Source organism: Pararge aegeria, chromosome 26 (genome assembly GCF_905163445.1).
Source record: "Pararge aegeria chromosome 26, ilParAegt1.1, whole genome shotgun sequence".
NCBI classification, from domain to species: domain Eukaryota; kingdom Metazoa; phylum Arthropoda; class Insecta; order Lepidoptera; family Nymphalidae; genus Pararge; species Pararge aegeria.
This window is the reverse complement of record NC_053205.1, coordinates 5,803,540-5,815,542: the sequence shown is the minus strand read 5'-3', so window position 1 is coordinate 5,815,542 and position 12,003 is coordinate 5,803,540. Positions and strand designations below refer to the sequence as shown.

The following is a 12,003-nucleotide window of genomic DNA, read 5'->3' as shown; positions in this document are numbered from 1 at the left end:
CAGCGCAAATCACAGGATTATGGTTTCATCCAAACCTTTGGCAGGGCGGAAGTTAAAAAGGTTTATGAATTACTAAAATTTACTGCCGGTAATGTTAGCTTTGCTAAATGCCTGAGGAGCCCATTGTTTAATTCCCACCAGAATTGTATTCTTGCCATATTAGCTTTGATAGACATTAAAAGAGATAATGGGTAGAGATAGTTATCTCGTTGTGCGCATCCTAGCCCTACAGGTCGGGTTCTGCCTCTAATTCACTCTCTCTTATGACTCAGCGGTGAGATACTAAAAGTCGGAGAAGATACTATCTTACAAATTTTATTAAACTGTTTCCTTAACTAGCAGAACGATCCTGAAGCTAAATATATCAAAAGATGTAATACAGTAATACATTTTCCAACTGCCTCGTTGGTCGGTAATGAACGTGTTCCGCTACGGATAACAAGGTTTGATTTCGGGGAGAAAATTAGTACGTATTGTACTACCCACCCTAGTGCCGTTAAGAGCACGTTAAGCCACCGGTCGAGGTTATTGTCACTCACGTGGTAATCGTTAAAACCCGCCAACCCATATTGAAAAAGCGTGGCGGGTGTATGCTCTAAAACCATAGCTGCTAAAGACGTGGTGAATCCGAAAAATAAGGATTAAATAAGTACAATTTAATATGGTTAACTATTTATTTATTGACATAAATTAATATCTAAACTTTTATACAACTTCAACGATAAATTAAACTTAAAAGTTATTAATTTTTTTTAAGTGTTATATTTTTATTCATTTTGTTCTAGATACATGTATTCAAAATGGAATGATAAATCGATTTTATTTTACAATCCGCAAACATTAATTTGCCTTGCGCTAAATTCAAATAATGAAATAAAAAAAAAATGTATAATTGTTTTAATTGCTTTTATAATTTTTTTTCTTATTCATACAAATACAATAATGATTCCAAGGCTTTGGATTCTAACAATTTTGATTTAAAGAAGAAAAGCAATCTGTTACATCTCAGAACAGTAAACAGCTTTGTATATATAGATTACAAAAAGGTTGATTTTTTTTTTGTTCCGAAAAGTTTTATATTTTTATGTATGATTTTTTGTACGTCCACACTTTTGCGCTTTTATTTCCTCTTGCGTTTTCTTAATTCATACTAACATATTATTATTAAGGATTTTCGACGATGGCTTGACACTTCTAGACTCATAATAAAAGCAAGGTATCTCATTTGATATTAAAAGCACAAGAAACTACAGAATGTCACCATCTCGGTTGGCAGCTGAGGTTAGAGAATATAAAATAACGGTTTGACATTGTTCGATGGCAACTTCGGTGGTTTTTAATTATGTAGGTCTGCTTAAGGTTTGTGACCGATATAAAACTTTGAATTTAGAATCATTGTCTCAGTTGCCATACTTTTTTTTTAAATATTTTTTTACGACAAAGGTGTACAGGTTTTAGTGACGGATTTCATTTATTTCGTTAAATTACAAATAATATATGAATACTTATTTAAATAAATTACAATTCAAACAGCAGAAACGTGGTAGGGTGTAAAGTCCCAGCAACGCTGAGGATAGCTTATCTTCTTCAGCCATTCAATAAATTCTTCGCCTAAGACTTGATGGGGTTACCCTGCAAAAAAAAAAATTAGTAGATAATTAAAGATTATAAAATTAAGATATTTGTAATATATTTCAAATACACATTGAAAACTTGTTTTATAAAAAATTAAAACTTATTATAAAATAAATTTTCCTTTTTTTTTGTAATAGACTAGCGCTTGTCTAGAAGATGCCTATTCACTTTTGTTTTAAAGATACCCAGGTTGTAAGAATTAGGAAACACAGAACTCGGGAGGGCATTTCAAATCCCAGAATACGTTTAAGAAAGGAAGACGTAAATCGCTTCGTGCGAGTTTTTGTGATATTGGCAACAGACAAATATAAACCCGCCCGGTTTAAAGTGGAAGTTGAGTGAAAGAAAAGAAGTAAATTTTTGTATATATTTGTACTTCGACTGTGTTTTACTTTTTATTTAATAATCCCGCAGGAATCCTTTATCTTCCCGGGATAAAATGTATCCAGGATTCAAACTATTTCACTAATAAAAAACTAAGCTGTCGGTGTTATTTTTTTAAATTTCCGCTGGCAACTATTAACAGCAGCTTCTCCAGGATAAACATTATCCTATGCCCATCTCCAGGATAAACATTATCCTATGCCCATCTCCAGGATGAAGGCTCCATATGTGCCAAATTTCATCAAGATCGGTTCAACGGTTGAGAGGAAAATAGTTAACAAACAGACATAAAATACAGATATTTACAAATATCTTTCTTCAATTGCCCGCTAGGTCAACCAAACTTATGACAATGAAAAATTCCATTCGGAACGCTGCCGATAGTCTATTAATACTCGATAGTTCAGTTTCAAAGGACGAGCCGAGACAGTGCCAGCTAAAGATAGCCCAGTTAAATCCGTACTGCCAGGGATAAAGGCTACGGTCAAGATTCCAATGTCTATGGTTCAAGGAGGAATCAAGACTACCAACCTTGAAGTAATTACACTCTTTTATATCTAAACTTGTTCCAATTTCAAACATTTCCTTCACCTTTGAACGCTATTTGACATTAGTGTGTTACAGACTCTGTTATATAATTATAACATTCGACTTAATTTATGAAGAAGTTTTAATCGACTTGTTTCGAAATTCTGTATTGTTTTATCTATCCATAATATTTAAGAATATATAAGATAAAGTAAATAAGTGATGCAAGAAACTTTGGTACCGTGTTCGGAAATTAATACGACCTAAAAGTTGATTACCACGGATTTCAAATCAAAGTGCTCATCAAAACATCACTGTAGAATTGGATAAAAAAATCCACAAACAGTAAGTTTTTTTGCCATTTATATTAATTCTTGTAGAGACTCGGAGAATAACGCGATGGGAGGGTGATGCGCCGCGGTGGGTCGGGGTATTGTGCAGTATAAAAGATGAAAGTATGCATGGGAAACTTATCAAATATTGTACGCAAACGAAATCTTTCATTTTTTTATCGTAGTAATAAACTGGAAAGCCATCGCCAACCGACAAAGCAACACTTCGCAAGACATACAAAGAACATATGATGTAATGTACAAATAAAGAGTACGTATATATAAATAAATAAAATAAAAAGAAATAAGGTTTCAATGATGAATATTTTTATGAATAACGGCCATCTAAATATGCATAGCTGTAGTTCTTGCCGGTCGGACAGTCACAATAGGCTTAAAATTCGGTATATATTATCTTATATCTTTAAACGATCAATTCTTGTATATATATATATAATTGGAATCTCGGAATCAGCTCCAACGGTTTTCATGAAATTTAGTATACAGGAGGTTTCGGGGGCGATAAATCGATCTAGCTAGGATTATTTTTTAGAAAATGTAATTTTATTCGTATACGTACCGGAAAGGTAATAACCGCAGATTTGGTGCAGACGAAGTTGCACGGGTCAGCTAGTTTGTAGTAATATCGAAAATTCGGCAGTTTTGAGAGCACAGTTCAAAACATCGCCCGTCTCATCGCAACGGTGGATGTCCTTCGCGATAAATAATCTGGCATCGAGCGGAGTTAAATATACATCTGAATGAGCTGATCTGACAGGCAGGCACGTGAGCTTGGCGCGTGTTTCTGCTGCAACCAGGACGTATTCGGGGGCTAGGGTTTTGGGGGGGGGGGGGCAACCCCCCACCCCGTTTGTCATAAGCAACTCTTTTTCATTTGTAGTAAGGTGCTTCTTTTCGGAGCTATGTCCGATTTAATTTAATTTATATATGCTTAAAAATAGTGTGGATAGGCTTTCGACTTATTTATTTATTCAAACTCTTTATTTTGAACACCACAACACAGATAGGAAAATAGAGAACGAACAGAGAGAAACACAAAGACTGGAGTAGAATACAAAAGGCGGCCTTATCGCTTAAAAGCGATCTCTGCCAGGCGACCTTAGGATTAGGACAACAAGAGCGAGAACAAATAGGTGGCGACTTCACTTCCGTGGGGCTGAGTTCGAATCCCAGCACGCACCTCCAACGTTTCTTAGTTACTTCAACGGTGAAGGAAAAACATCGTGAGGAAACCTGTATGCCTAAGAGTACTCCACAATGTTCTCAAAGGTATGTAGAGTCCACCAATCCGCACTAAGCCAAGCCACGTGGGACTACGTCCTAAACTCATCTAATTGTGGGAGGAGACCAGCACGGGTATAACGTATCTCGCGACAGGCTTGCGACAGGCGTAAATCTTGCAATCGCTGCTGTCAAACGTCACTTTTGTTCATTCTTGTTGGTTTTCGTCATTATTGTTGGCGGCCGATTGGCGCAGTGGGCAGCGACCCTTTCTGAGTCCAAGGCCGTGGGTTCGATTCCCACAACTGGATAATGTTTGTGTGAGGGGCCATCCATAAAGTACGTCACACGAATTTTAGGACTTTTGAACCCCTCCCCCGTCCTTGTCACAGGTTGTCACATTTTTATAACCCCCCCCCCCTCCTGATGTGACGTCACACATTTTTTTTAATTTGTGTATGTATTTAAAAATAATCGAGAGAAAACAGCTATTTTCATTTTTTACTTATTTTTATTAAATAATAATCTAATAAAATCAAAATTTTTAATTCACATACAAACGTTTTAGTATTTTAAATTTTAACATGTGACGTCACAAAAGTATTGACCCCCCCATGCCCCTTTGTCACACGATGTCACACTTCGGTGATACCCTCCCTCCCCATTACCGTGTGACGTACTTTATGGATGGCCCCTGATGAACATGATTGTTTTTCAGTGTCTGGGTATTTATCTGTATATTATAAGTATTTATATGTATTATATTCGTAAAAGATATTCAACAGCTATCTTAGTACCCATAACACAAGCTACGCTTACTTTGGGGCTGGATGGTGATGTGTGTATTGTCGTAGTATATTTATTTATTTATTGTATGGAAAAGTGGCGTTTGACAGCAGCGATTGCAAGATTTACGCCTGTCGCGAAGTACTCTATAGTGTAACGGTAATGGGTTGGATACGATGATGTGTAGATGATTACCGCTAATGATTTTAACAGCGTAACTAGGGCTTGTTGGCAAGCCTCGGAATGAGAGCCAGGGAGAGTAATCTCGAGGACTCGAAGAAGTGAAGGGATCGTCGGCCTGAGGTCGCCTCATATGAGACCCTCGGCTCAGGCGTCGTTTGGAGTGACGGGGTGTCGGACGGTGATTAGTCCGCACGCTCCCGAGGCCGTGGTGTGAAGCCCACGTCCGGATGACATCATAAGTCAGGGGACCTCGCCTTTTACGGCCAAGACGCTGTGCAAAGGTTGATTGTGTGTCCTGACCCCCCCGAAATGAATTACTGGCTACGCCTTTGTGCTGCAACCTACTATGTTTACGCGACACGTGTCAACGTACCCCTTCGTGCCAAAGTCAAACTGAAATCTTTCACTCGACTACGGTTTGTTGTTTTTTTTATTCCACTGCCAGTTAGCCCTCGACTGCTATCTCACCTGGTGGTGAGTCATGATGCCGTCTAAGGTAACGGGCTAGCCTGTTAGAGGGTATGGCAGTTCTATCACACCCATACGCCTAAACGGTTTCTACGACATCGTATTGGAACGCTAAGTCGCTTTACAGTAAGTTTTTAAATAAATAAATAAATATACTACGACAATACACACATCGCCATCTAGCCTCAAAGTAAGCGTAGCTTGTGTCATGGGTACTAAGATGACTGATGAATATTTTTATGAATATAATAACACATAAATACTTATAATATACGGATAAACACCCAGACACTGAAAACCTTCATGTTCATCACACAAACATCTTCCAGTGGTGAGAATCGAACCCACGGCCTTGGACACAGAAAGCAGGGTCGCTGCCGACTGCGCCAGTCGGCCGTCCAAAGATGAATGAGATCTTCCTATTTTTACGGTCGAGCGTATCGCCATAGCTCCCGTACAAAAGTAGTAGCAGTAGTACATAGAACAGTTACATCAGTTAATAGTTTTACTAGCAGAAGAGCTTCTTGTGACAGAGCTCGCCCGGGGAAGGCTAGGTTGTATTGAAATATAAAAAAACTAAATAACTACCGAACTATAAAATACCTCCCTTACGCAATAGGTATTTATCTTTATATATATATTTCTTGTGTGCGTGTGTATGTCACTAAACTCCTCCTAAACGGGTGGACCGATATAAATGATTTTTTTGGTATGCGTTTGGGTGGCACCCTGGATGGTTTAGATTCACAAATCAGCCCGACAGATGGCGCTGGTGTCCGCTAGTTTATATATATAAATGAGAAAGTGTGTGGGTATGTTCCGTTTAGGCTCCGAAACGACTGGACCGATTTCAATGAAACTTTCAGGGAATCTCCGGATTGACCTGGCGAGTGATCCTGTAAAGTTTGGTGACGATCGGAGCACTCCTATTTTTGAACTGTCAAACTGTCAAATACATCTTTTATTTACTATAATGATATTCTATTGTTGGGTGCACATGGGTGTAGATAATGATCTTCACCCGCTCGAGAAGAGAATAAAAGAGAATGAATACGGAGAGAAATAAATGATGTAAGTTTATTGTTTAAATAAAATAAAGCAAAATCTAGCCCGGCGAAGCGGGCTGGGTACGCTAGTATCCCTAGTAATCCCTACTAATATTATAAATGTGAATGTAAGTTTGTTTGCTACGCTATCACGCGAAAACTACTGAACCGATATTTATGAAACTATATATACATAATCTTGGAGGTATTAGGAATAATATAGTATACTTTTCATTGAAAAAAAAAAATTAAGGAAGAAAAAAAAAGTTTGTGAAAAAATCTCAAAATCAGATATATGACTATAGGTGTGGACTATGTAGAAGTACGCTGCCTCCCAAAATTACGCGGGCGAAGCCGCAGGGCACATCTAGTATAATATAATAATAAGTGGGTAAAGGTTCTATGTTTGATCCCCAGGAGAGGCGATTTGGAATTTTTTTTTTTTTTTTAAGTTTCTCCGGTCTGGTTTTGGCTGTGGTTTAACCACTGTACTGATGAAGACCTAGCGTCAGCATCACCATGGGCAGAGGTACACAGCGTTAGGGGAGCCTTCCTTGACTTGCAAATTAATATGGAGAACCAAATATCTAAATAAGATTGAACCTATCTGGTATACCACCATCTCAAAATTGCGCACTGGCAGCTTAGATTTTTCCTTTATTTCACATTAAAGACACTCACATTACATTTAATTTTTGATTTTAGATTTTTAGTTTTTTCTTTTTTTTAGTTTTTCATGTTTATTAATTTCATAATTTTTGATTTTGTTTATTATTTACCTCTTTGATGATTTTGTATTTCTCGATGTAAATAAGTTTGTTTTAATGAAAAATATCTTTTGTTTGTTTATATATTATATTCTATGTTATTGTTCTTTTTTATGATTATTTTGTTATTGTTTAGTTGCGAGGATTCAGTGACGACGAAGATAATGGGGCTGGCTGAAAACCAGGGCTGCGCGTTTTAGTTTGCAGCTATACTGAGCCAGCTCCTTTGTCACAAATTTCACAAATGTAACATTTTACACAAATGTGTGACAATAAATACGATTTTTCTTTCTTTCTTTCTTTCTTTCTTTAGACCTTTTAAATATTGTACATTTTTATTACTTGATATCTCAAGCCGTTACAAAGAAAAAACTCAATACACACTCGACTTTCAATATAGTGTACATTATTGTAATAGTTAAGCCGTTTCATTTCACACCCACATTAAGGGAGTGTTGAAAAAAATGTAAATAGCCATATTGTGGCGGCGGCCATCTTGGATTTGAAATCGGGGGTTAAAAAGGGCCGTTGCACACGTTTTTGAATCAAATCAAGAATATTTTTAATAATATAGAGTAACGTGTCCAAAAAAAAAGACGCTATCCATTGGAAGTTTGTTAAAAAGTATAGAAGTACAAAATAGTATGCGCTACAATACGCCAGCGATTTTAACCTTGCTATTAGGGTTGCCACTTTTTTTTCTAATATACAATTAAATAAATAATTAAATATACACTCATCGCCATCCAGCCCCAAAGTTAGCTTAGCTTGTGTTACAAATATCTATAATATACATAAATATTTTTATAATTTTTATAAGTGTTTTTACCTACACTTGGAGGAATTATCAATTTTATAAATTTAAAATGCATATAAAAAATTTCGGAACCGACAGGATTTGAACCTGCGACTCTCGGGCAATCGCGGCCTGAGCGCTTTCACCAATTAAGCTACGGCTCTCCTACCGTCGATGCCGAAATTTGTATATGCCTTTCACATCAGTGGTAAATCTGTGGAATGAATTGCCGAGAGATATAAGACAGTCACAGACAATAAACATATTTAAAAATCGACTAAAAGAATTTTATTTATCTAATATGATATCCTGTATGTATGATCTTTTGTATGTTTATATATATATTTATTTATATATATTATAATTATATGTATTTAACTTAATTGTATCACTGGTTGCACTATCCCGTTTTCCCTAACCTAATTCTCTACCATAAAGGGTTGTCTGGAGGAGATCCCTTAAAGCGATAAGACCGCCTTTGCGCATCTTATATATATATTGTTATTGTTTTTTATTTCTTGTTTTCGCTTTTAATTTGTGCAATAAAGACTTTATCTATCTATCTATCTATCTATCAGGCTTATAGCGACTGTGTGTTTTCATATGGAGAAAGCGCTAAGGCCGCGATTGCCAGAGAGTCGCAGGTTCAAATCCTGTCGGTTCCGAATTTTTTTATATGCATTTTAAATTTATAGAATTGTTGATTTGTTTTTTTTTTTTTTTTTATATATACTTAATAGCGGGCAAACGAGCATGTGATCACCACCGCCCATAAACATCTGCAGCACCAGAGGAGCCACCGATGCGTTGCCGGCTTTTGAAAATGTCAAACGTCTTACCCATGTGCGAGAGATCCAGATGAGGGTCTCGTTACTCAGTCTGGGCCCAATAAGGGGGTTCATTTGCGCCATGTACGCGCACAGCCAGCTGAAACATACAAAAATAATCATTAAATCCTAACCTCATTAACCTCATTAACGTTTTTATCCACGTTTCTGATACGTGCCGCTAAGATGCGGAACGCCCTCCCGCCAACTGTGTTTCCCGCCACGTATAATTTGAGTACCTTTAAGGCTAGAGCGAGGCAAGCGTGCTCCAACCTAGACCTCATCATTGCTTTCTAACGGGCATGATTGTCGTCAAGCGCTGGCCTATCAGAATTAAAAAAAAAAAAAAAAAAACAATTTTATAAACGCGCAAGTCTGTTTTTTTCTTTATTTATCCTTCTTTCTACACCCCACTAAGCGACCAACTTGATTTTTGGCATTTATGAAACCTGGAATTGATTCCAGGTTCCCACGTTATTAGTTAAATACCGTAGTTAACGCAGACGAAGAACAGACGATGAATGTTATGGAAAAAACATTCATATATACAGTGGCGTGCACTTCATACATGCACAAAAGCACTGAATACCCAAATTATTTTACATAAGTCGTATTGGAGGGAAATTTTTGCAGTTTCATGCAATTTTTGCTACTGTATGCATACCCTAGTAAGAAACCCAGTGCACGCCATTGCATATATATACCAATTTATTTGTGGTCAGATTCACTATTTCTTTGCCACACTTTCTGTTTTGGATTGGCTTTTAGGTCGTGTTGCTTTGCTATCCCATCTTTTATTGTTTGTATCCATGTGGTTGGTGGTCGTTCCCAGCATGCACTCTCCTCACCACATTTATTTATTTATTTATAATGGAGAACCGAAAAAATTTTTTTTTCTTAATGACAAGGTTGCTTGGAAGCATCCAGCTCCACTTTCATCTCTCACAAAATAGAAAATTGAATGTTAAAATGTAAATTGTTGATGTTGGAAAAGAGCAACTGCTGAGTTTCTTGCCGGCTTCTTCTTAGTAGAATCTGCCTTCCGAACCGGTGGTAGAGTCACTACACACAAACAGACTTGACGTTTCAAAAGTGCTTATATTAGGCCTACTTAAAATAAATAAATTTCGAAATTTTAAATTTTTTTTTTGTAAATTTAGATGTAATGAATAAAGCTATATTATTATAATTGACAAACAACTGTAGATACATCAAAGCTTGCTCTTTTTTTAGAATGAGTCACACAGTAAATGTTCAACTATTCACAGGTTATCACAGCATGCATTAAAATGTAAAAAGTCATTTGTATAAATTATTTACAGTTCATTATTTGTCTGTTAATATAAAACTTATAAACCTTTTAAAGTATACATTTAAAGCTAAGTTCCAATGAAAAATTGAATCTAATTAATTATTAGGAAACAAAACAAAAATGAATTAAATCTGATTAACATGTTGAACCAGAACTGACAAGACATGGTCTTTGTCAAAATTGTCACTGGAAACTTATTTTGTATTCTACTTCTGTCTTTGTATTTCTATTGTTTTTTTTATTTTCCCAACTTCATAGTGGTGTACTAAAAAAAGAGTTAAATAAATAAAAAATTTGAAATAGCTTGCTTTCGAATTAGCATTTGCGCTCTCATTCTGCAATCTGATTTGTGAGGAATAAAAGGAAACTTTGAAGTAAAAATGTTTTATCACAATTGGTCATAGCATACTGTCCCAACTTTTTTTTTTACGACAATACACACACCTCCATCTAGTCGCAAATTAAGCGTAGCTTGTGTTATGGTTACTAAGATAACTGATGAATATAATTATGAGTAATATACATAAACACTTATAATACACATACAAACACCCAGACACTGAAAAACCATTCATGTTCATCACACAAACATTTTCAGTTGTGGGAATCGAACCCACGGCCTTGGACTCAGAAAGCAGGGTCGCTGCCCACTGCGCCAATCGGCCATCTACATTCAGATAAGCAAGGCCTCTTTATGGTACATATTGTGATAAGAAAATATAAAGTCAGTCTGAGCAGCAATGGCAATCAGCAACCTGAAAATGAACCCCCAACAAATCTCTTTCCAGGCACCTAAACTAGGATCGCAATCATTCTTGGAGATGTTTGTTTCCGCTCTAACAGTTATGTGATAAAAGTCGTTAAATTGTTAAAGTATTACCTATATATCTACGTATTAGCTATATTCTGGACTCTCCATGCTAATACTTTATAATATATATTAGCTATATATATATTATAAAGTATTAGCATGGAGAGTCCAGAACTCAGAATCCCTCTACTATGAGTACAAGAGACAAGTCTGGGACTCTGCAGGCCCACCGTTTCTCTGTATAAAAATGTTACACTCTACTGAGAAGATGCTAGGCACTGGTAAACAGGGTTTGCTATCAGAAATGTTAAGATAGAACCTCAAATATGCTGTACTTAAAAGTATTGCCTTGTAGACCTAGAAATCATAGTATTTATAAGATTACTTACAACAACCAACACGTCGACGCTGTTAGCATCAACACGACTTGGATTATCCTGAAATCGTAAAAGATTTAATGAGAAAAGGAATCTAATGATTTTATAATCTGACTTTGAACAATATTACTCACCCTCTATTTGGTCCTTTAGGAGCGAAAAATGGGCATACAATGCCCACCACACCCCAGAACACTGTAAAAATAGCGATGGGAAGGATCGAATAACCCATTTTGGAATAATAAAAACTGTTTTAAGTCGGAGAAATTTACGCAAACAAATATCAGCTGCCCTAAAATGGAGGACAAATGGTTAAGTTGGTAGTATAAACGTCATTGGTCATATGACAATGTTCGGATTATTGAACCGTAGTTAATTTGTTCAAAGTTTAAAAAGGGGCTGGCCAAATTTTTTACAGTACCCATACATACCTATTTCGTAATTCTCATTTTCAACCTCGATAAAAAATCTGATGAAATCAACTCATAAAGTACTCTCAGACCTGGAAA

The 12,003-nt window shown here is 36.4% G+C and overlaps 1 protein-coding gene across 1 annotated transcript; it reads right to left on the bottom strand.

The window, feature by feature from the left end:
- Positions 1–660: 660 nt before the first annotated feature.
- LOC120635361 (V-type proton ATPase subunit e 2-like) lies at positions 661–11,814 on the bottom strand. The gene is made up of 4 exons (XM_039906355.1): positions 11,629–11,814; positions 11,507–11,554; positions 9,007–9,094; positions 661–1,632 (listed from the first exon to the last, which is right to left on the bottom strand). The coding sequence occupies exons 1-4, from the start codon at positions 11,724–11,726 to the stop codon at positions 1,612–1,614; spliced, it is 255 nt and encodes an 84-aa protein (XP_039762289.1). The 5' UTR covers positions 11,727–11,814; the 3' UTR covers positions 661–1,611.
- Positions 11,815–12,003: the final 189 nt, after the last annotated feature.